The sequence below is a fragment of the Microtus pennsylvanicus genome, chromosome 12 (genome assembly GCF_037038515.1).
Source record: "Microtus pennsylvanicus isolate mMicPen1 chromosome 12, mMicPen1.hap1, whole genome shotgun sequence".
Lineage (NCBI taxonomy): Eukaryota > Metazoa > Chordata > Mammalia > Rodentia > Cricetidae > Microtus > Microtus pennsylvanicus.
In genome coordinates, this window is record NC_134590.1 from 81292501 (window position 1) to 81317840 (window position 25340).

At 39.1% G+C, this 25340-nt stretch overlaps 1 protein-coding gene across 12 annotated transcripts in view; it reads right to left on the reverse strand.

Annotated features, from left to right (window-relative positions):
- Ehbp1 (EH domain binding protein 1) overlaps positions 1-25340 on the reverse strand; it is a 255213-nt gene that overhangs the window by 67257 nt on the left and 162616 nt on the right. For all 12 annotated transcript variants that reach the window (XM_075944462.1, XM_075944460.1, XM_075944463.1 and 9 more), the window contains 4 exons: positions 20592-20770; positions 19971-20019; positions 14678-15568; positions 7676-7819 (listed from right to left, as the gene is read on the reverse strand). In XM_075944462.1, the coding sequence (XP_075800577.1) occupies positions 7676-7819; positions 14678-15568; positions 19971-20019; positions 20592-20770 (1263 nt within the window). The remainder of the gene's footprint in view (positions 1-7675; positions 7820-14677; positions 15569-19970; positions 20020-20591; positions 20771-25340) is intronic.

Below are 25340 nucleotides of genomic sequence, written 5' to 3' on the forward strand. Positions count from 1 at the left end.
ATCAAGTGAAGCAAAGGCATTAGTGGCTTCACAGTGCCACCACTAGGAACTGTAAATACAATAGCACACAATTAGTAATGCATATGTGAATTCATTCAAAGCATATATCCTTGGGAAAGTCAGAACATGATAAGGAGAACAAAAGAAACATTACAAATGAAATGGATGAAGATTTAAACTCTACTCGTGCACACGCTGAGCAGGGACAGACCAGGCAATAAATAGGAAATATGCCTTAGCAATGGTGATATCATCCTGGGATGTTCAACGTGACACTAAACAGCCACACGGAAAATGTGCATGGCCATTCACAGTGGCAATAAAAAGAGTGTTCCCGATGCTAAGACACCTAGCTCTAGCTTTATACGCCCATGGCATTCTTGAGTAAATAGTATGTCTGAAGCTAGGGGTTTACGGAGACATAATAGAAAAGATGCTTGGGGGTTTTCCCACCCAACAATGCTGGGTTTGTGTGACTCTAGAGATATGCCAGCAAGATAACAACGTTTGCTAAGAAGTCTAGTAACTATTGTTAGAATAGCAGACTTCAAACCAACTTAAATTCAGACCGAAGAGATAAGGTATTATTTAAATCACGGAGAATAAAAAAGCACTGCCTCATACAGATATTTATACTGAACATAGGAGCAAGTCCGCATTCTTCCTTAAAAGGCAACGCGGGAAGATCAGACATCACTTAATGTGTCTTACTGGCCTGAAATGGATTATGTACAGTTGATCTTTTGATGACTGTGTTGAAGTAAAATACAAAAGATATTTTCATCTTGGGTGCCCTAGGCATATTCTATCTCTAAATAAGATAAAATACTCTATGTGTTTTAAAGGTTTTGGATTTCTTTTTATAGTAACTGAAAACTCATACCTATATTAATTGAAATTATAAATTAAAGTTAAGCTATTTCTTCCTAATAACAGAAGTGATAAATAATTTAGAAAAATAAAAATTCTAATTTAATTTTAAAACTTTGGTTAACAGAGGCTATTGAATGTAATAATATCTATAAATGTATGATAAAGCCAGTATTTATGAGTATGTAAATATAATTCTATACATACTTTAATACTATATACTTAGAACAAAACATATGAAGACATACAGATGCACATGAAAAATTACCAAAAGAGTTACTCAGATTTTTATCAAAATGATTAAAAAATTTAATTCATTTTATTTTATGTGTACAACTGTTTTGTCTGCATCTATATGCCACATGTATGCTTGGTAGCTTGGAGTTCAGAGAAAGTGTCACCCTCTGGAGCTGGAATTACAAATGGTTGTGAGCTGCGATGTGGGTGCTGGAATCAAACCTGGGTCCTCTGCAACAGCAACAAGTTCTCTTAAGCACCGAGACAGTTCTCTAGCTGGTTTTACCAAAATGACATTTTATGATATCTTTTTGCCAAGTGGATGATAACTCCATTTTATTATCTGGAGAATATTCAGTGAGCTAATGTAAATCTACTATACACAATTATCAGCATGATAGACAAGTTCCATTTAGATTAATATTTTCCAACAAACATCAAAAGTACAAGACAGCCCCCGCCTTCATGACAATAGAATGTATTTAAAGGCACCAGCTGAGAACTGGAAGAAGCTCCCGGGTCAGCATGCCCACTGCTCTTGCAGGAGATAGCAGCTTGGTTTTTAGCACCCACGTGGTGGTCCACACCAACCTATCACTCCGTGGGATCAGACGCCCTCTTCTGGCCTCCACAGACAATTGTACACACATGTGATTACACACAGACACACAATTAAAATTAAACCATTAAGGTTTAACATGAAAAATAGTTTGTATTCTTCTTCTTCAAAAGTAAGGCATTTAGGTTTATTTCTAAGATCAGCAAAACAAAGTAACTATTATCTGTATTTATTATTGTTATTCTTTTCAGTCTATCTTAAAGGACTAATCAACCTAAAATCTTTTCCCATGTATAGCTTTCTTTAGAGGAGTCAAACATTTCTGCAAACATCTGAAGATAAAGCAAATCTTCTAAAACTTACTACTAAGTTGCAGGTAGGTTCTCCCTCCTGCTAGGGTAAGAATCGGCTGTTATATAAACTGTATAATGGGTGGGTCATTGTACTGAGGTATTAAATATAATGGAAGAAACTTCAAGTTCGCTTTATAATAGTGCAGAATTCCTATTTGTTTTGAAAATATTTGTTTTATGAGTGTTTTACCTGCATGCATGTACATGCAGCATGTGTGTGCCTAGTACTGCAGGGTTTATAAGAGTTATTTGAATCCCTTGAAACTGGAGTTACAGATAGTTGTAGGCCACCATGAGGGTGCTGGGAACTAAGCCAGGGTCCTGCACAAGCAAAAAGTGCTCAAGTCTTGAGCCATTTCTCTAGACCCTGTTTACCTTTTTCTTTTAAAGAAGCTTCCAGTTTAGCTGTTTCCTTCTTAAGTCAGAAGACTCAGAAGGTAATTCATACTTAAACAAAGTTCTTGTTTAGGTAATGGTAGTCTTGAAAAAACTGAGTAAAATTAAAAGGTTAATGGCATGTCTTGTTACAAGCTGTCTTTTGGGAAACCTATAACTCTGGCTTTCCCCTAGAAAACTTAAACACAGTCGGTACAGACGGAACCAGGTGAGACTACTAGGCTGCGGTCAGTGACTTAGAAAATGCCCCTAGACGTGAAGTCTACAGTTGGAGTAGTCATGAGAATGTTCAGCAGAATGCTGGGATTCGGCGCGGACGTGGCAGCTGAGTTCTCGTACGAGTTCCAAGACAAGAGAAAGGGCAGATGTGTGGGGAGCAGATGAAGTTCTGAGTGGATGGGACACAACCACACCAAGGAACCCAGAACCTCAGATCCACGGGAACTACAAAGCCTTCCGTTGGTCTAAGTATAAATACTGGGAAGGAAGTGATGACCTGTAGCTAAACCAGTGTAGGGAGCTATCAAACACAGTCTCCTCCTCCAGGATGGATGCAACCTGAGACTGCTTCCCACAGGGACCTCCCGCTGAGGTCAGCCCCTCTCCACTAGGTGGTACATAAGGAATGCACGGAGTCTCCAGGCTGCTGGAGTAGCTTCCCTTAGACTATCAGAGGGTCAGCTTTTCTGTATGTGTGGTGTGTCTGTGTGTCTGTCCTTTCTCCACTCCCTTGTTGTCCTGGGCAGATCTAGCTAAAGCTGTGCAGGAGATGACCCAGATGTAACAAGAAAGGTATTCCCGCACAGGGCTCACGGACGGCAGGAATCGGAGGACACATGGAACTGAAAACCCAAAGTGACAAACTATCTCGATTTGCAGCTAGATTGTGCAGTACAATCCAGTCCGCTTTGACGACCTTCACAGAAAAATTTATTTCCTCTCTTTATAAACCTTTACTTCATAGAAACTTCTTACAGCCAATTATTCATTATTGCTCTGTTATCAGTCAGCAAACAATATGAAAAACAGGATCTCACTATATCCCTTCACTTACTTACTGAAAGTTCACCAGACACTTGATACTAGGTGTCCTTGTACTTCCCACAGTGCAGAGTTAAACAAGAGACTAGAATGCTTCTAGTAAATCTAAGGGAAAAGACCAGAGAGCAGTCAGGACAGAGAAGCAGCTTTTGGGAGAGAAGAGCCAATGCCTGACCAAGAACACGAGAGTGTGGTAGCTCTAGATGCTCCAATGACATACAACTGCACTGAAAACCAAAGAGACCCAAGTGAGCTGGGAAGGGGGGAAGGGCCTGTGGGGGCCTCTGTGAGGGCAAGGGGAGCTTGGAGTTTATTTTCTAAGGCTAAATGATGATACCAAAGGATTCTAGGGTTACATGTCTTCATACTGACACTTTATTTCTCGTTGTATTTTACAATCCTGAATATCTGAAGAAGTAGAACCTTGCTTCCTTTAACCTTTCAAACTAACCCTTTTCTGACTTGCCAGTAAATTTTCACTCTCAGTCTAGAACTACAAAGTCCTAAAGGAGTTCGCCTGTGCCAAGTCCATGACGTTCTCCCATGCACCTATGCACGCGAATATGATTATGGTTCTACTAGTTCTTCCTGGTAGTCACCGAAAGGTTCTCAGTCGCACAGGAACAAAGGACAGGGGGAACTTAATAGCTGTAGAGCTCTCCTTCAATGGCCTCATAAGCAACAAGCAATTCTAGAAAACTCTGCTGTAAACACCACCACCACCCAGACAGGGCTTCTCTATGGAGCCCTGGCCGAGCTGGAACTCACTCTGTAGACCAGACTGGTCTCCATCTCACAGAGATTCACTTGCTTCTGCCTCCTGAGTGCTGGGATAAAAGGCATGTGCACTATTTCAGGCCTCAGTAAACTCTTGAAGACTCTCAGGTTACTATCAATTTTCTTCAAGACTGAATGTCACTGTTGGATACCAACCTTTTAATTTACCTTTTTTCAACTCATGGCATGCATCAATAAAGAATAAATAAACACATGATCTGTTCATATGACAGAATGCAGTTTCAGCCTGGGAACATACAAGACTATGTTTGAATAAAACTCCAAACCAGACCAATAGATAATGAAAACCAGCAAATGGTGGTAAGAAAATGAGAAACTGGCACCTTTGCAAACAGCAAAAGAAGACAGTGCAGCTGTTATGAAAATAGTAGGAATGTTCCATAAACCCTAAGCACAGAACCACACAGCACAATCCAGAAATACCACTTCTGGATTAGCCAAAGGAATTAAAATTGGGCAGGGTGTGGTGGCACATGCCTTTAATCCCAGCACCCAGGGCAGAGGCAGGAGGATCTCTGTGAATTTGAGGCCAGCCTGGTCTATGTAGTAAGTTCAATGCCAGTCAGGGACCTAGCAGGATCTTGGCTCAAGCAAGTAAATAAGCACCAGCCACAGAAAGACAAACACTATGATTCCTCTTAAGAGTTCAATTTATCACACTGAAGAGTAGAATATGGTTGCCAGGAGCTAAAAGGGGGTGGGGTGGGTGGTGGAATAGGAAAACACTTATCAACAGCTATAGAGCTACAGGTTAGGAAATGACTACGTTTTAAAGATCTGCAGTGGACGGGCTGGAGAGAGAGCTTAGTTTAGCAGTTAAGAGCACTGGTTGCTCTTCCAGAAGACCTGGTTTCAATTCCCAGCACAGCATGGCAGCTCATAACTGCCTGTAACTCCAGTTTCAGGGGATCTATACACACAGGCAAAACACGAAAAATGCACATTAAGTAAAAATAAATAAATAATTTAAAAATGATCTGCATTGGAGCTATAGTTTATACTTGAAAAGTAAGAAGATTGGTCTCATGGGAAGCATTCCTATTACAGTAAATTTAAAACTGAGATATTCCTTTCTATCAGAATGTCTTATTATGCATCTCTTTGGACTTACTCTATACATATTACTTTGGAGCTACTATAATAGTACTTCTAACTTTTTTTAAATTTTATACATAGGAACACAACTGAATATTAAAAGAATAAATTTTACAGAGGTATGATTACACTTGGTAATATGCAATCATTCTCAGCTTAATAAACTTTAACACTTACCTACTGACAAAGTAAAGCTTCACATTATCTCTTTCCACCCACCTGGGGAGTTTGCTTATCCCCCATCACTGAGCTCACCCCCTACCTCCTGGTAAGCAGTGACAGCTTCTCGGTACCCTGTTCCACAGGTGCCTGCAGGTTACAGGTAGACACTGTAACTTAGTACATCTGTTATTTATTTAAGCTACTGTGGATCTCAGCAGTGTGAGACTTTTTATCACACAGGCAGTCCATGCTGAGTACCCCACTTCTCAGGGCTGGTGGGACTTTCAGTTAGCCATGCTGAAACTGCCTTCTGTCACATGAACAGATCATGTGTTTATTCATTCTTTATTGCTGCATATATAATTCTGTCCAGTTTCTGTGTATTACAATGTAAGAACCATGACATCGGCCATTTTGGTACATGCCTTTAATCCCAGCACTCAGAAGGCAGAGGCAGGTAGACAAATAATTTAGATACCAAGTATTCCGAATTTAAAATCAATTCACAGTATATTTTTAATTTACTTGTATTCTAAAATTATATTTAGATAATTATAAACAGACTGTCCAGCTTTTAGTACTTGAGAGAATATGAAACACACTCTCCCCACAAATAAAACATCAATAAAAACCCCTTCCTTTTTGAAGTAAGTAGACTTTTTGTGGTTCTTCATTGGAATGGCTCCTTCAGCAACCAAGCTCATGCCCCACCTTTCAGGTCACCAAGCCTCCCCTTCTTGAATCATCTCTGCTATAACACACAGTTTTCATACCCTCTAATTACTTAATCATCTCTCTTCCCACCAGAAAATAAAATTTCACGTGAGAAACAGTCATTTTCCCTGTTACTGTGACCAGACTTGCTTCAGATATAACACAAATCTATCTGGCAAATAAGTCTATAAAGTACTGATATGATAGACTGTCAAGCACTGTAAAAGCTAATATAAAGCCTACATGTTCTTCTTTAGAACAGACCTCAGAATTAGTGTTTTTCTTAATTTCTTTCTCTTTTTCTTTTTCTTTCTCTTTTTTTGCTGTTGTTTTATGAGACGGCACCTGTAGCCAAAGCTGGCCTGTAACTCACTATATATCCCAGGCTGACAAATTCATAGCAATCTTCCTGTCTTATCCTTTTGAGTGCTGGGATTACAATCTCAGAGTAGAATTTTTCAAACTTTTGTGAATATAATGTATAGCTAAAAACACATTTTACTCAAGTCCAGTCAGCACACAGACCAATGGAACTGAAAAAGAAGAGTTTCACACATACACACAAAACCGATTAAGTGTAATAAATTTTCAATCATTCTATTTTCCATTCTCCTCTATTCTATTTTACTTGTTTTTGTTAAAAATAATGGCTTGGTAAACTTTTATAATCCCTTATTTCATAAAGACCCATCATTTAGAAACAACACCCCATAGCTTGGAGACCATTAAGCTGGCATCTACAGAGACTTACAATAGATTGTGATTTTATGTATGAGTTTGGTAGTTAAGTAGGGCTATTAGTTTCCAATGATAAGTTCCATATCTTACTATATCGAATGATTGCTACTGTTCTATGTTCATTATTATTTGTGAAGTACTGCACAAAAACGACACATGAAGAAAATATGACTTAATATAGGAATGAGGGAATATAACAAGGGAATTCATGGTCTCTGGAAACTAATAAGGTTCAGGTTCAAATCCCCGATTACCATTTACTGACCAAGACACATTTAAAACCTGAACTTAAAAGTGCCTATCAGCTTCAGTCTTGTTACATGGGAAGTACTGTGAATACCTTCATGGAGTTGTGTAAAATACACACTCTAGATACTCAATAAAAATGGGTATTATTATATACTAGTGTTTCTAACAAAATCTATGGAGATATATAATCTTAAATAGACTTAAACACACTTAAATAAAGTGTAAATGAAGCAAACCAGATATTTATAGCACGTAATTTTAGTTCAGAACTGTACTCCCCTCACAGCTAGCAGCACCGCCCAGCAATAACAACAGTGTGACTGGTCTCAGATGGATTCACCAGCTGAATGAATGACCACGTAGCCACAGTGTACAGAAAGGAACTGAGCGAGGCCCTCCCCTTGACCCAGCACAGCTGTGGTCACTATGAACAGCTGTGGTCTGTGCAAACAGGGTTCCTCACATCGCTCTGCTGCCCGCTGGAGAGCGGAGGGGCTGCGCTGCCAGCATGCTTGCTCCCGGCCTTGACAGCCGCATCTCGTCTCGCTTGCTCAAGCAGAACTCTCGCTCTTTCCTTCAGCTCCTCTTGTCTGGACAACATTCGGTGCTTAAAAGCAAGGACACAGAATTAGAAGCCAAGTCATAAAAATACAGTTAAAGGTTGATTGCCTATTTAAATAAACAGTCAGGTGTATAGCCTTTTTTTAACAGGAATACTTATAGAAAATATTAATGTTGAGAAGAAACTGTAGAAGGAGCACATGCATTTTGACAAAAATGAAACTTATTTCTTAACGCTGGATGAAATTTCAATAATTTTAGAAATTTTAAATTTTGTTAATATCGTTACTGTGTGTGTGCATGAGTGCAGGTGTACACATACCAGAGTGCATGTGTGAGTGTAACTGGGCACTCTGGGGAGCTGTACCTCTCCTCCATTGTGAATTCATGGAATGAAACTCGGCTGTCAGGCCTACATGGCTAGTGCTTACACCAGCCAGGAAACCCTCACCAGACTTTATTTGAACATATTCTCATAAGGTGTGTGTAATATCAGATTATATATTCACGTTTTCTCATAAATACAGTATAATCTACCAACCAGTTATATTTTTATAGTTTCCCGGAGCTGACAACTACTTACCTTCACTTTTTAAAGTGTTCAATGCTAAAATATCTGTGGCAACATTCTTTTAAAATTTTGGAAATGCTTATAGAAAATCCCAAGCTGTTATTTATTTAAGAGTCGAGAGTCTCACTATGTAGCTTGAGCTTGCCTTGAACTGTTCACGTAGCTAATTCAGGCTAGCCTTGAATGCTCAATCTGCTTACCTTTGTCACCAGCACCTGGGATTACAGGCATGTGCCACCACCCTCCACTAACGCTATTAGAATCTATAGAAAGAACCCACAAAACTACCCTCCACTGAGAATTCTCTTTATAATGAAACCATCTCAGCAGAACGGAAAATATTATGGACTGTGTAATTTTACAATGAATTTCTAGAGAATAACAAACATTGACCACAAAAGGAAGCCAATATTTCTGTTTGTTTGATTGGTTAGTTTTTCCAGACAGGGGTTCCCTGTAGCCCTTGCTATCCTGGAACTCACTTTGTAGACCAGGCTGGCCTCAAACTCAAGAGATCAGTCTGCCTCTGCCTCCTGAGTGCTGGGATTAAAGGCATGCACCACCATGCCCAACTAGAAGCCAGTTCTTAAAAGCGATATTAAACAAAAGCACAATATCCATATTAGTTTAAACATTTCAGACTCAGACAGATCTTAGCTCCATTTCTTAGTTATAGGCACAGGAAGAGAACAGCATAAAAACATTGCACATGGTAAACACAAGCTAAAGATTCAATATTATGTTAACCCCATCAATTTCTCTATCCTGGAAATAAAGGGACCGGCCTGCTTGAAGACCCCGGTCTAAATTCTGCAGTCCACAACCTCGAGCTACCACACAATGTGTTTTGAGCTTAAAAGCACATAAACACTCTGCTTCTAATTCAAAATGTAGCTCCTATTTATTACAGGGACTTTAGAAAACAAACGCAAGTGAAAATACCAGGAACCTAGCAGTTATGGCGCCCAGAGGTCGCTACTGTGTCATCGACCTGCCTACCTCACTGTGCCTGCAGGACACACCTAGCCTCGTCACATTTTATCACTTCGTGTTTGATTGCAAGCAAGTATTTTCTGACGATCATATGTATCCCTCATGAAAACATGATTCTTAACAGGCTGCCACCCACTCTATTATACAGATGCATAATACTTTATTTTGTTGGACATCTGGAATGTTGGCAAGTTTTTCACTACCATACACGCTTTTATGAACCTTTGTACATAAAGGTTGAATCTTATTAGTTTCTTAGGTAAAATTTCCGAGAATAATGTATTAGGTTTTGGTGATACATGGGATTAAATTTAGGATCACTGAGCTACATTCCAGCCATATTTAATTTTATTTTGAGTCTTGATAAATTTGTGATCCTCCTGAAGAAGCTTTCTGAGAACCTGTGATTGACAGCCACATGCTGCCTAGCAAGCTTTTTATTTTTTTCCCCCTCAAAAGCAGTTCAAATAATTCTCTTGCCTAAGCTTCTCATATAGCTGGGACTCACTTGTGAGTCATTGAGCCTGGCCAACATGAACATTTTTTAGGGTGTGTGTGTGTGTGCACGTGTGTAAGTAAGTGCATGCACATCTATGTGCCTGTGGAGGCCAGAGGTCAAGTTGGGTGTCCCCTGATTAGTCCCGCCTTACTTTTGCAGACATGACTCTGGGCTCTCCCGCACCTTGGCTACTGGCAGCCTGCGAGTCCCATATCAGCCTGTCTGCCCCTGTCCAGCACTAGGATGACGGGCACACACTTTCACACTCAGTTTTCTTTGAGGGCATTGGGGATCCACACTCAGGAGTTCATGCTTCTTCCTCAGCCCCAACACAAATGTAAGGTAACTTGAGACACATTGCTAAGATGCCCTTCAATCAACTGACTGCGGCTCCAACCCCTTCATGGATATACAGGTTAAGGAAGACATAGGTAAGCTGCACAATTGCCAAATGTACTAGAGACTTAGTGGTGGGTCTATAAGTCCATATGAGATGTCATACCTCCTGTGAGCACACGCTCATGAGAGTCATGCTATAGTATTAAGTGTTAAGAAAGAGTAATCACTAATGAATTCTGACGTAACATTACTTTTTCCAAAGATTTCATAGATATTTAAATATAAAAAGGTGTATGTCTGAAATTTATAACATGATATATAAAAGAGAAGCAGACATTTGTATAAAATTTAGCTGTGATTAGATCCTGCATTACATATATCTACATTACATTTTTGGTGTGAGACAATGTAACCTAGTGAGACAATGTAACCTAGTGTCAAATAAACCTTAATACTTATCCTAAGCAAAACTGCTCCCTCCCTCCCTTTCTCTCCTCTACCCCCTCCCTCCCTAGTGTAGCTCAGATTGGTCTGGAACTCATGGCAAGCCACCTCCTCCTGCCTCCTTAGTAATGGGATTATAGGCATGAACTACCACATTTGCCTTGACTCTATGCAAAACTTTCAGATCATAAGGTATGGCCAAAGAACCAAGCATACAAGATACTGTAAATAAGTGGTTATTTTCACCATCCTGTGTAGCACACTAATTATATGGACAGACTCACAGCATAATCTAATCTGAGAGTTAAGTGGGTTCTTAGATATTAGTTCATTGAGTTCATTTAGTGAAAAATAAAACTGACAGTTTAAAATGCCAGGTAATATATCACATGGATAATTATTGGAGAAAAATTCAAAATGAGAATTCAGGTTCTTAGATTATTCCTAATTTTAATGATTAATTAATTTCTATCTTTAAACACATTTGCCTCAAAATATGGTTCATAAGAAAAAAATCTGTGTTGGATAGAACTAAGGTTCATCAAATTCTGCAACTGTCATTCAGTAGATATTTATTGGGTATCTATTATGTTTAAACTCTGTGCTATCACAAAATATCAGGGAGATTTACTAACCTAGAACCTTTATGATTTTTCTTTGGGGGAATAGAAGCTTCATTTGAAGGCTACAGTATGCTTTTATTGTAAAAATGACCTTATATAATTGCGCAAACTAATGGATTTTACTGTGACATTTCCATGCATGCATGCATAAACCATGTTTTGATCAATTTTGCCTTCTCTATTATTGTATTTCTTTGAGTCTGACATTCCCATTTTTTTTAGCACACCTCTGCAGACTCACCAACGATGGACCTTATAATCTATGCAACCAATCACAGTCCAGACACGGCAGTACTTTAGACAGCGAGACTGCAACGTGCTCCATGCAGTCCTCCCTGAGGATTAGTTCCCAGGTCCCTTGCAGACTTCATACAGATGCTTGCACCATTACACAAAACAGCACAACAGACAGCCTATGCACACCCTCCTGTACTAAAACACGTGGCCTTTACATTTTACAGATTAATGGAAGAAAGGGAGCCTGTGCAGTTCAATTCAGAAGGCATTTTCCCCACTCATTTTGATCTTGCTGGCCTAAACAGATGTGGCCCCGGGGGATATGGCACTACCAGCACTAAATGAGAAAAGTACAGAACTCCGACTATTTTCCAATTTTCACACTGACACCTTCCAGTAAAATCAAGAAAACACTTTTATTAATTAGTATCACTGACTTACAAGAAAAACTAAGATAGACAAGCTGTAATTCTTAAGTACTCAAATTTTGGGGCTCAGGACCTTTTTACAGTTGTGTTTTAACAATTACGAAGAATACCAAAGAGATTTTCTTGTGTGAGATATACCCCTAGATCTTGGCCATTTTGGAAAAATTGAGAAATTTAAAAAATATGTTTCATTTAGAAATATTTAAACACATTAAATAGAAACATTTTAGTTAAAAAACCCCTGGCTGTAAAAACAAACACAAACTAATAAGGACTGGAACTTTCCATTTCCATTAAGAAAAACCAGTTAAGGGCCCATGAGATGGCTCAGTGAAAAAAAATCACTTGCTTTTAAGGTTGATGACCTGAATTTGATCCCTGAAGCCCTCAGTGGAGATAACCAACTCCTAAAAGTTGTCTGTGCATGTGTGTGTGAGTGTGTATTTCTGTGTGAGTCGGTGAGTGCAACCTTACAAAAATAAAAATCTAGAAAGAGAAGAGCAGGAGATTTCCTGATGCTCGTAGTCAGTCTGCTGGAGTACTGGAACCATACAGCCTTAAAAAAAACATTATTTTGAGAGGATATTGGACATAAAGTTAAATAATATCGCAGAATGCCATTGTTTTAACTTTGAGAATATTTAAAGGGTTTGGAAGAGCTTCATGCCCCTAGTTTTGTTTTGTTTTCCAGTATTAGGGATTGGTCCCAGGGCCTCAAGCATACTGGGCAAGAACTCCTGCTCCGAGGTACATCCCCAGGCTTTCAAATAATATGCTAAGAAGTGCTTCAGAACTGCTGTGTGTTGGCAGACAGAATACTGGTGTTTGGGGACTACCAACAATTTTACATCAAAGAGTGATTCAGAAGAGTTGGCTTATAAAAGTGAAAAAAATTAGAAATACCTTATTCAGTTTAGTTTGCTTAAAAATTCGTTTAAAATGATCATGTAAATGTGTTGAAAGTGTGGTTGATAGAATGCTTGCCTCCCATGCCTGAAGTCTGGCTTCAGTCCCAATCACCACACACACTGGGTACGGTGGCTCATGCCTCTAATCCTAGCACTCAGGAAGTGAAGGCAGGCAGCTCTCCATGGTGAGCTGGAGGGCAGCCTGAGACACGTAAGTCCCCGTCTAAGAAAGAAGGCTGTGGGGTGGGAGACGACGATCTGTGCCCAAGTCTCAAAGAGCACCTGCACATAAATGTAAGAGAAAATCCTACTATGAAAACTGTATTTTAATGGAGAGATGGTTGAGTCATGAAGTACCTAACCCTTTACTGCGTGGGCACCTGAGTTAGACACCTCCATGCGAAGACCCAGGTGTGTGTCTGTGGGACCAGCCCTAGGGTGTAGGTCACGGGCAAAACCCCAGGGCCCAGTGGCCAGTCGCCCAGAGGAACTGAGGAGCAGTTCAGTGAAGGACCCTGTCTCAAAAACACACTGTAAAGACATCCACATCCACACATAAATACACAGCACACAAAATGAAAATAAATCTAAAAGAAAGAAAAAAGCAGACATAATTTTATCGGCAAAGTTTTTATTCTTCTACTTAAATTTTTCTCTCTCTGTGTTACATGTGTGCATGTGCACGCGCGTGCACACACACACACACACGCTTATACCTGACAGTAGCACAGAATCAGAATCAATACGAGAAATATCATGGCTAAGAGTTCAACACTAAGCTATATTCCCCTTGTGGGAAGAAATATGGATGTTACTAGAATCTTATCTCAATTTTTTCAAAGTAGGGTTTTATTTTTTAGCCCAGGCTAGCCAAAATGGTCTCAAACTAATGATTCTCCTGCCTCAGACTGCTGGCATTGCATCCTGGCAAGCCTTGGAGGCAGTGAACTTACGACATAAGGAATAACACAACTGACAATGCTGGTCTATTGCAACTAAGACATCTAAGGACAGGGCTTTGAATGGCAAGGACATAGTCTGGCAAGCACATATTAGAAATATGCTTGCATTACCTGCAATACTGAAATACTCTTGAATTTGTTTGATACAGCTAAGGCTGGACTTGAACTCTTGGCTCCCCTGCATCAGAATCCAAGTATTGGACCTACAGGAGTATGTGCCATGCCAAACGTCTTTGACAGTCTAATGGTAAATACTATTTATTATAAGTAATGGCATTTAAAAATTTTAAATTACATATATGAGTTCTCTATCTGCATGTACAGCTTTATCCTAGAAGAGGACAACTGATCCCTCTATAGATGGCTGAGCCACCATGTGAACTCAGGACCTCTGGAAGAGCAGCCAGTGCTCTTGACCACTGAGACATTTCCCCAAACGCTTCATTTATTTATTTATATGTGCATACATGTGAGCCCGTATGAATTTATGCATACAGCATGAATGAAAGGCATGCGCAGAAGCCAGAGGCTGTTAGACTTCCTGGGATTAGAGTTACAGGAAGCTGAGGGTCACCACATAGGGCTGGGAACTGAACTTGGGTCCTCTGAGAGAGCAGCAAGGGCTCTTAACTACGGAACCATTTCTCCATCCCTAGGAATGACATTTCAATTTGAAAAGCTGGCATTCCTTGTCCTTCAACCTTAAAGTTGGGCTTTCAAAATTCTAATACAAACTTTAAATATATAACAGGTGTAGTATTTTCTTTTTGCTTTTCTCCGATAAATGAGACCTTACTTTCATTCTTGTATAATATCCTTCAGTGTTCTGTCAACACAAAAGAAGAGAAAAGACAGACTAGCTGTTTACTAAACACATACCCATCGCTGTGGCCCACTTACCTGCACTGTTTTGGTGGAGGGATCTGCATGATTTAAAGTGTTTCTGTCCGCATCTGGATCAGACTCTGACTGCCTCAGAGAAGTACATATTTTTTTCGTGAAGTCTGTATCTCTATTGTATGAATATCCAAGTTTAGAAGGAGGGGATAAACCTGGCTTTTTGATAGCCGATTCACCATCCGATCTGCATTCTAAAGGTCTGGAATTCTCTATTTTCTCTTGTTCCAAGTCACTGCTGGTATTTACAATCTGAGGCTTTTGCTCATAAATTGAGGGTGGAGACACATCCTTCTTTTTACCACTGACATGTAGGTCACTCAATTCTAAGTTCTCAGCTCTCAGGAGCCTCTTCTTGCCCGACAAAACCAGTGCTTGGGCTGCATCTGTACTGGAACTTACCCCAGGGTCATCGGACCCTGAAGTCCTTCCCGAGCTCTGCTGGGACCTGTGGGGCTCCGTGTCACCTTTAGTCCTGCGGCAGGAAGGGGAGGCTGTGCTTGGACTCAGGTGGTCATCTGGGGTCTGGTGTTCACTCTCGGACTCTCCTACTCCACTATCAGTGACAAACACAGAGTCGTCCTGCGGCAGGAAATCCACTGCCCCACTGGCAGGCCGCTGCGGCTTGGGCTCCCGCTGCAGGTCGCTCAGCTCCGCGTAGAATTTTTCTTGATCGACAGAACTGTTTGTGTCTGTTTCATAATTTCCAACTTTATATGTGCTTTTACTGCTGTTTTCTTCTATCTGAACCACATTTAGCTCTTGACCGCTAAAATGGGCCCTTATTTGATAGAGATAAGTCATAACAGTCAGTTTGTCAGGGATTGCTAATAAAACCATATCAGAAGGTTCCAGTAAACGGGAAATTCCAATGCTGGCAAATCCATCATAAGCCTTCAAAGAGAAGAAGGGACAAACAAACATGATATGCTGAGCAGCTCAGACTCTATTTTAAAAAGAGCAAAATTCTAAAGCTTCTTGTTATTGTAGGGTACATAAAATTGCTATACCACAGGAAAAGAATCAAATTTCAAGTAAAAAAAAATGAGTAAAAAGGAGAAAAGGGGAAAATCCTACTAAATAACATATTTATCCACGAGCATAATCTAAGCAAGAACATGTGCTAAACAAAAGTCTTCAAATAAAATTTTATTCTGAGGTATGAAGAAATGTTAGGATAGCATGTCCCTGCTTCTATCATCCCTGTCTGTCCCTTTTCACAACCACGTAAGTACAGCGAAGAACACTGCATGGCGTTCAGAGAACTAACTCACACTGTTGGCTTGAAATACAAACAAATTCTATTTAACCTTAAAGCGCAGAGATGCTTTCAAACACACATTGAGGGATGGTTTGCAAACAAGCACAGGGACTTCATTTTCCTTCCTGTGTTCTGGAAAAGATGAAGGGCTCTGAACACTGCGACGTAGCTGGGCCTGTGAGGCTGCGCTGTATTATTTTGTTAGCCTTTAAACGCCTGTGGTACATCAGGTTTTTCTGGTTTTGAAGAACCAAAGCTGTTTCTCAATTTACAATTAATTATTGCTATCCTGAACTAACCCCTTGAAACAGCACTGTCACTAGGAAGCATTCAGAGTCTCCCTGAAGGTTTAGGTAGACTTCAGAAAGGAAAGACCCTACACACACACTATTGCTTTTACATGTTAAAAATCTCTATTCTTGACAGCAACCTGCATTTAAGAACACACTTAATGTTTCTCTTAAAAGAAGTGTTAGGAAATTATTCAATCAAAAGAATTTTTGTGCTTTTATAGTAAATTTATGCCTTTGAATTTAGTCTGTATTCTTCTTACAGCTTTAACAAAAGTGAAGAAAGAAAATAAAAAATAAATTGTGCTATTAAGTCCTATTCAATTTCCACAGAATAATGCTTTATAATACAGATACTTCAAAATATCTGCTGGAGAGGCGGCTCAGTTGATGTGCATGTATAGACTTGTTTGTTCTTTTACATGTTTTAAGAAAATTAAAGTCATTTTCTTCCTTGTGTGTCTTGACTACCTGACTGACAGACATCAACAGCAGGCCATCAGGAAAAGCACCGCAGGCAGTGCTCTGAACATTTCCTAATTATCTGAAACACGACATATTGGTCCAGTGCAGATGCCACAGCTAAGCACCCTGATACTGAGTTCTTTCTCCAGACCTGAAAAAATGATCAGCTTCCTTGAGAGCAAACTCCTGCTGGTGTTTTACTCCATGCAGCAATTCATTTTAGGCACACTAATTGCACCTTAAAACAAACCAGGTTTCTTATGCATGAGATAAAAATTTTGCCAAAGAATTTTCCCACAGGTTAACTTCTGCTATGGTCAATCACGTGTTGTGATTGCGTGTGAAGACGGAAGACGATTTTGTTTGTTCAAAAATATTTTTAAAATCACTTATCTATCATCTATCTATCTATCTATCTATCTATCTATCTATCTATCTATCTATCTATCTATCTATCTATCTATCTATTTCTCTTTCATCATATATCTAGTGAGTGTGTGCTGGTCCGAGGATGACTTATGACAGGACGTTCTCTGCCCAGCATGTGACTCTCTGGGGTCAGCTCAACAGCCAAGGTTTTTCTCAAAGGATATTGTCTTGTTTATTCCGAGGTGTTGGTTCATTAAGGAAGAGTCACTGACAATTATATTACAAATGAGAGTGGAACTTAAGACAAAGATTTTGCTTCTTGGCTACTCTACCTGCAACTGACAGCAAAGCTTACCACGGAGAACCGTGCACAGCAGGACAGTACACAGTATATAGGTAGTGCCTAAGATGTTCAGTGTCGACGTCACAGTGTCGTACATAACACTGTAACTATGTATGTGGACACGTACTGAATAGTGTAAGGAAAGAATCAGTGTTTAAAACCTTATTAAAGGGCTGGAGAGATGGCTCAGTGGTTAAGAGCACTGGCTGCTCTTCCAGAGGTCCTGAGTTCGAATCCCAGCAACCACATGGTGGCTCACAACCATCTGTAATGAGATCTGGTGCCCTCTTCTGGCGTGCGGGCATACACAGAGGCAGAATGTTGTATACATAATAAATAAATCTTTAAAAAAAAAAAACCTTATTAAAAATCAAGATTAACTATCATGGAAGAGCTATTGGATACTTGGGGACTGAACCGGCATCTAGCCATGCTAAACACTTACTTAGATACATTGCCTGTCTCAAGAAAACATGTAAATGGAATATTCTTCCCTAGGCAGCAATGTGTAAATCCACATGTAAGTCCATGTTACTTAAACCTTAGTGAAGTTCCATTTATAATTAAAAATACATACAGTTAGGCAAAATCAACAATGTTTCCTTTTCAAAAATTAGAATAGTAAAGAAAAGCTCTACTTAAAATGTAATCATCATTTAACGGATAGGGTCTTGCTCTGGTGCCCAAGCTAGTGTTGAACTCACGAGCGCAGGAGCTCTCCTGCCTTACAGGTGTGTGATACCACTGACTGGCCGTCAGTAGTTCACTCTACAATGCCGACATCCGCATGTCATTTAGCAGGAAAAGGAAGATAAAGAAATATCACCTCCACAGATATACTTTAATTAATGAGAAAAAAGGCATTTCCCTTTCATAAACACAGGCTTTCTAAAATTATCTAAGTAATTCATGAGATGGGTTTACCTTGTAGAATGTCTACCAGAAAGTGCTGGGGAGTGACCCCAGTGCCTTCAAGCTTTCTTCCACTTAGTTAAATTCCTAGCCCCCAAAGGCAATCTCTATGAAGAATAGGGACTAATTTTCAGAGACTACCCCTTTGGGGTGGCATATTTCTACTTACAAAAAAAATGACACTTTTAAGTGTATTATAACTCTACAACCCACATCAAGCAAAAAATCTGCTTTGATTTAAATTCTTGTTAATTAAACTTCCACCAAGATTGTAAGATTTAAAAAAGTGATAGTTCCTCTAATTTAATGATTTAAAGTATATTAATTTTTTGGTCCCTACCAGTAGTTATTTACCACCTTCCTCTCTGAGATCTTTCGGCAATGAACTCCCTTCCGAGAAGAACATTTTATAGCTACAAAGCACACAAAGTAAAAAGAGCCAGTTATACCAAAAGTACAACCATTAAAATACAAAACTGAATTTGGGAAACAGTAAAATGTGTTTTAATTAACACATTAATTAATGTATGTGTGAATATGCACACATGTGCACACAATTTCATGTAGCCCAGGCTGACCAAGGACCTTGAACTAATCCCACTCCAGCCCAGAAGTGCTAGCATAGTGGGAGTGTGCTACCATGTCCAGTCAGATATGAAGAATTTGAAGAAGTTCTAAAGTGTCGTTTGCAGAGATCTCCAAAAATTGTAGTAAAATATGAATATATATGATTTATACAGGAAACAAAACCTTTGGCATGGCTAACACAACTGTAACTTGTCACGAGCTTCACAACTGAAGAAAAAACACAAGTTTAGTCACAGAATTATTACACAATATAGTATAAAACATATGTTTTCCTTCAACTGTGTCCAAGGACTTGCTGAATTCTACATTCAAGGACTTGCTGAATCCTATCTGCAGATAGACTTAAAGATAGAATCTACAGGTTAAAAATGCCTATTCTAAGATAACAATGACACTGGCTTTCAGTTGAGAAATTCAATTCAATACAAACACTGAGCATGTATTGTGAGCAGACCTTGATATTGCTTTCTCCGCACACTGAAAATTACATATACTATACTGCACACAAGATAAACAAATTCATCAGCCTTAGCCATAGTCAGCTGGCCCACGAGGCTCCAGCAAATCTCCATGCAGCCTCTCTGAGGCTGATGGGATCAATATCCTCAGTTAGGAAGTTCTGATCTAATAATTATATATGAAAACTATGTATGTTTAACTAGGAAGTAAAAGAGCCATTGTTTATCATTGCTTTGCATTTACAAGCCTGTGTATTTTTTTCTGCTTATCCCTTAGGTTCCTGCTTTCATCTCCTAAAATATTTTTCTAAAATTACATAATAGTTATGAAAGCCTTGGATATATTTTTCAAGCTAAATGTTGCACTAAAAGCAATATGGGTTAAGAAATACTTAACAGGTAATGACGAGCATGCACGGACTCCGATGTCTGCCTTGCATTGGGATCCTTACAGTCCATGACAACCTATGCATAGGACTTAAACTGCAGAAAGCAGTTCACCTCTGTAAATTGCAGTTATGACCTCATCCAACACCACTGCCTTTCTCAAATTAATAAAAACTTGCAGCGAAGTCAAAACTGAAACTATGCCCTCCCCGGCATTTCTTACCTTTTTATTGTTTTCTTTAATATCTTGAGGATTCAGAGACTTGTAGTCACTGAGGGAGAAAATGGCACAATGAGTATATATAATATTTGATAAAAAATAACTAAAACAAACTGAATATAAAATTTTGATATTCGATATTATCAAAAGGTAACTAGCAATTTCATAGAGGTTCAATCAACAAAACTAATAGTGTGGAAAATTGAAGAAATAAATAAATAAACAGTGATTACATGTTTCATTGCCTGAAGCTTCCCATCTAAAAGAGAAGTTAAGGCAGAGGAACAGAGACTAGCTTTAACAATGAAATTTAGCATGAGATAATCCCTTATTAACAATATACAAAGGGCTACAGGCTTACTTGTCTCTTATTTGAACACTAATAAAAATTTCATAATAAAGTCAGTTTTTAATAAGATTAAAGAGAAAAATCAATTTAAAAAATAGAAAAATAATTTTTAGGTACTGAGAAAAAGATTGGTTTCATGGCATATACTTCTCAAAAAAAGGAAAGTTCTATAGTTCAAACACAGAGCTAGTCAAGTATTTTAGGATACATGCTAAGAAATTATTCTATTTTCTTTTAATAATGCCCATTATTTAAAATATGACATTTCTACTTACATTAAGTCTGGTCTAAAGTGGTGTAAGATTGCACAAAAAGATAAACCATTTCTCCACGACGTAGTAAAGTTAGTGATTTTCACACCCCGGTAGTTTTTTGTAACTTCTTTGCACCATGCAAGCAAGGACTGACTAGCATTTGGCTTTTGCCCCAGAACAGGACTTGGTATTGGGCTTGGCTAGAATATAAGAAAGAAAGAAAGAAAAAAAAAAGGGTGGGAAGGGGACATTAAAAGAACTTAATGGAAGATAAAAATTAACATTAATTGACCTAACTAGATCATTTGAAACCTTTGATGTCAGTCAGGTCCTTCAAAGCTGTCAATTCATGACAATTGTTGCCTCTGAGAGTGAGACATAAATCTTAAGTTATTATCTTCAGTTTTCGCCCATGGCATTTGCCTGACAACGAGGTAGATAAGCAACATTTTAAAGTTTGGTAAGAACAAGTCATGAGTATCTTTGATGGAAACATCATGTTAAAATATTTGAATAGGGAAGGCTAAATAGCTGTGCAGCCCTTACATACTAAAGCAGGTTCCCTAAATGCAATCATAAACAAGTAAGACTGGATAAAAATAATGCTTTGAAGTCTAACTGCAGCATAAACTGTAGGGCTGCAACTGCCTTCAGGTACTGCAAAATACCTCGTGGAAACATCAGTCCGAGTTAAGTGTAAAACACAGCACAACTCAAGGATAACCTTATGAAAACATCCTACCTATATAAATTTAACAATAATAGAAATAGTTTTAATTATCAGTAATAGGCACATTTTGGTGACAATAGCACACAACAGTATATATTCTGGATATGGTCAAAATATCTTCAAATTATTACTGAGAGTGACCGTTGAATAGTGTTCATCGTATGTATTCAAATATTAAGCACATGCTTCCCTTTGTCCACATATTTAACACCATGATGGTAACAGAACCTTTGCAGACATTATTCCATTATTATTGCCTGGTGTTCTTAGATATTTGAATGAAAACCTTCCATATAACTTCTCAGCTTACATCTTCTGTCACCATCATTATAATACATCCCACCTCCATTATCCAACTCCAACAGTACTTCTGACTCCTCCTACCTTGTTCTAATTTCCCACAATATCCATCCATCTTCTTGTGGTCTATATATTTACATTATACTTACTAGTTATGGCTTGTCTGGCTGTACTAAAAGAAAACTCTTTTAAGTCAAGACTTCCAATTTGCCTTGTCTACTAAACTATCTTAAGTTTCCAGATTAATTCCTAGTGCCCAGTAAATAATCAGTATTGTTAAGACACAGAATAGTACCAGACCATCACCACACAGCATCAGCACCACATCGTCACCACACAGCATCAGCACCAGATCATCACCACACAGCATCAGCACCACACAATCACAGCATCAGCACATCATCACCACACAGCATCAGCACCAGACCGTCACCACGCACCATCAGCACAGAAGGTTTTTTTCTTTTTTTGACGCTCCTTTCTACCTTCAAAGGCCATGAATTTGTTTATGAAAATGAAGTGACTGGCGGGTGGGAGAGCTGGCCCTAAGGTCAGAAGAGCTGGAGAGTTGTCCCTGACTTTCACCAGCTGCTGCACTCAGGAGATTGGGAGTTTTAGTAGCTATGAATAACTGTAGTCCCATTTCTTTCTGCTCTACTCTCTTGTACAGCTTCTCCCTCTTCTGCAGTCTCTGCTTCCTCCACGGCGACGGCTACACATTCCGTTGGGATTTCTCTGGATGGTTTTCTTCCTAGCCACACTCGGACTCATTTGCTCTCAGGATTCCACTATCACTCCCTTGCGGATGACTCCCAAATGCATGTTTACTGTTCCAACTAGCTCAAGATGACATTTCTGGCTGGCTGTCCTTCCTGCCATGTAAAATTTGAACTCAGTATGTTTAAAATCAGAATTTTTCCTTGCAACCTGCTCATTTCCATTGTGTTTGAAAATAATACTACTATTATCCCAACTGTATGGATTTCAACCTCAGAATCATTTTAAATTCTTCCTTTACATATCATTTCTCACTAGCTAACTGAAGGGCAATTATTCATGTTATGGCTGTGATCTTTTGTAATCTTGTAATCTAATTCTTTTTTGCCGTAGTCTTCCTTGTTGCAGACTCTCCCTTTCCTGACCCATTATCAAAGCACAGTGTTCTTACAACACATCTAAAACATCTCTGGTGGCTCTTGACATATACAAAATGATACCACCACATATGCACACTAAAAACCAGACATGCAAAGAGTATTTACTAGTACAATTCACCATTCTCTAACTCCCGATGCTTTCCTGCCTAAACCACAGCTTCCCCATCTCCAGACTGTCATACAGATCATCACTTCTACTTAAGAATAACTGCTGTCATACACACAACTGTGACAATGCCACATGCTTCCTTAAGGATTCAACTCAACTGTCATTTGCACAAAATCTCAACCTAATTCCCCGTCAGTAGGCAGGAGCCCCTTTCAATGTTCTTTCGATTTTTTGTGTCTCCTATATGGCTCTTCTTTGACTACACTATGATTTTCCATGGCTCTTACGTGGTGTGGTGTTTCTGACTACATTATGTCTGATTCTCAATAGAGCATCTTCTTAATGTGTTCATAGAGTACATGCTGAGTATCAAATACATAGCTACATATGTCTCACAAGCCCATGGAGATAGTGATGGCTGTTTCCAAAATACAGTCGAGGAAACTCAGGCCACACAGGAAATATATGCATCTACACTAAAGTATCTCCACACCAAATGCCAGGCTCTCTCTCACTATCCAAGGAAACTCAGGCCACACAGGAAATATATGCATCTACACCAAAGTATCTCCACACCAAATGCCAGGCTCTATCTCACATTCCAAGATAATGCAGCTGTAAGACCTCGGCAGACGTTAGGCATTTCTTGAAACTAGCCAAGGTCTTAGTTAACTTCTTCAGAACTTAGATCACTGCCCTATATATGTTAAATTAATTGTTGTAATAAATCCCCAGGCAGCTGCCTCACAATTTTGCTGCTCCAGGGGCTAAAATAAGAGATCATGAATCAGACCATCCTGGGCAACATAGCAAAACCTGGTCTTAGCAGGACTAAAGCAAACCAACACATAAATGAAAAGTAATCTGCTCAAAACTCAAGAGGACCTTGTAAAAACCTCTGCCCATTCTGTTGGACTTTAGATTTTAGATAAGAACTAGAAAAGAACTAATGAAGCCCAGTTCGGTAAAATATGCACGATTATTGCTAAAGCTGATGGGGAATTTGATCTTTATGTGAGGATTCTTGGAGACTTTCCTCAATTACTGCAGATCATGGTTAAAGAACATTGGCTAGATATGATTTCAGCATTTGGTAAGCCGAGAATAACAGCAATGGTGAGAACAAGAACATCTGCATCTGTATTATTTGGGTATCTCTGTCCCCATCTCCCTCTCCTGCTTCTCCAAAGTGACATCACTTCATCTCTCTCCTCTTCCTCATTTCTTCTGCTCTCCTCCTTCTCCTCCTCACCTCTGCCCCCCCCCCCCCGCTCTTTTAACTAAGGGCTCTGGCCCACTAAGTGGGGAGTACAGGCCTTGAACTCCTTATCCTCCTGCCTTATCAGAGAGTTGGAGTTAGCGGTGTGGTTACACCAGTATATACACGCTACAGACAGACTGCAAGAATCGTGCAACCAAGGCAAGCACTCTACCAACTTAAGCCACAGCCCTCCCTGGCACTTGCTTTGCTCCTATAATACAAGTGAAGTCTTATAATGCTACTAGATAACCCTAAGATTCGTGGTGAGATTGAAAGAATACTGCCAAGTTACAGTTACATTAACATATTTTTAAAAGCTTTCTGCTTTTAAATTTTTTTCTAAAATTGGAAAGTTTTTAACAGACATCTAACAATTATTCCAAAGCAGAGCAGTGGAACAATGATAAGTCAGACAGATGTGAAACAAATGGGAGTAAAAATGTCACCCTTCTCACGAAATATTTGGTTTGGAAGATACAGTTATGCTACAAAAATATAGCGTTTAGTAATATATTTATATATAAGTAGTTTATTACTGTAATTTTGAATGAATATATTTCTAATTATTCAATTTTTATTTTCAAATATTAATATAAACAAGTACTCTTTGGGAGTCCCAATGACTCTAATATTACTCTTATGGTAAAATACATATAGACTAATATTTATCATTTTAGCCTTTTAATAAGTGTATAGATTCAGGGTTTTACGTTCATCAATGGCATGTTCATAACAACTATTCATCCCCAGAAGTCTTCTCATTTTGCAAAACTGAAAAACTCGATGCCTGTTAAGCAACAGCTACCCATTTCCTGCCTTCCACACACCCCGGCAGCATGTGTGCCTATGTGGGTCGCCGGGGATCAGACCAATGGCACTGAACACCCAGGCTCTGCACTCCAGGAGTGCATAGGGCTCTGAATTTTTGTTCCCTTGCTTGCCAATGCCTAACACATCTTAAAACAGTGTAGAAATTTTAATGTGTGTGGGGTGTGTTTCTCATTGTGACTTTGATTTGCATTCCCTAATAAATAGTGATGATGACTATCTTCATAGAACAACTGGCCATCTGTATGTAGCGGAGAAGGCGCATTCAAATCCTTTGTACATTTCTAACTGGGTTGTTTTACTTTTCTTGTGTAGGAGTTCTTATACATGTAGAGGTTACTTCCTTATTATATGTATTATTTGCAAATCTTTCCTCCTTCTTTGT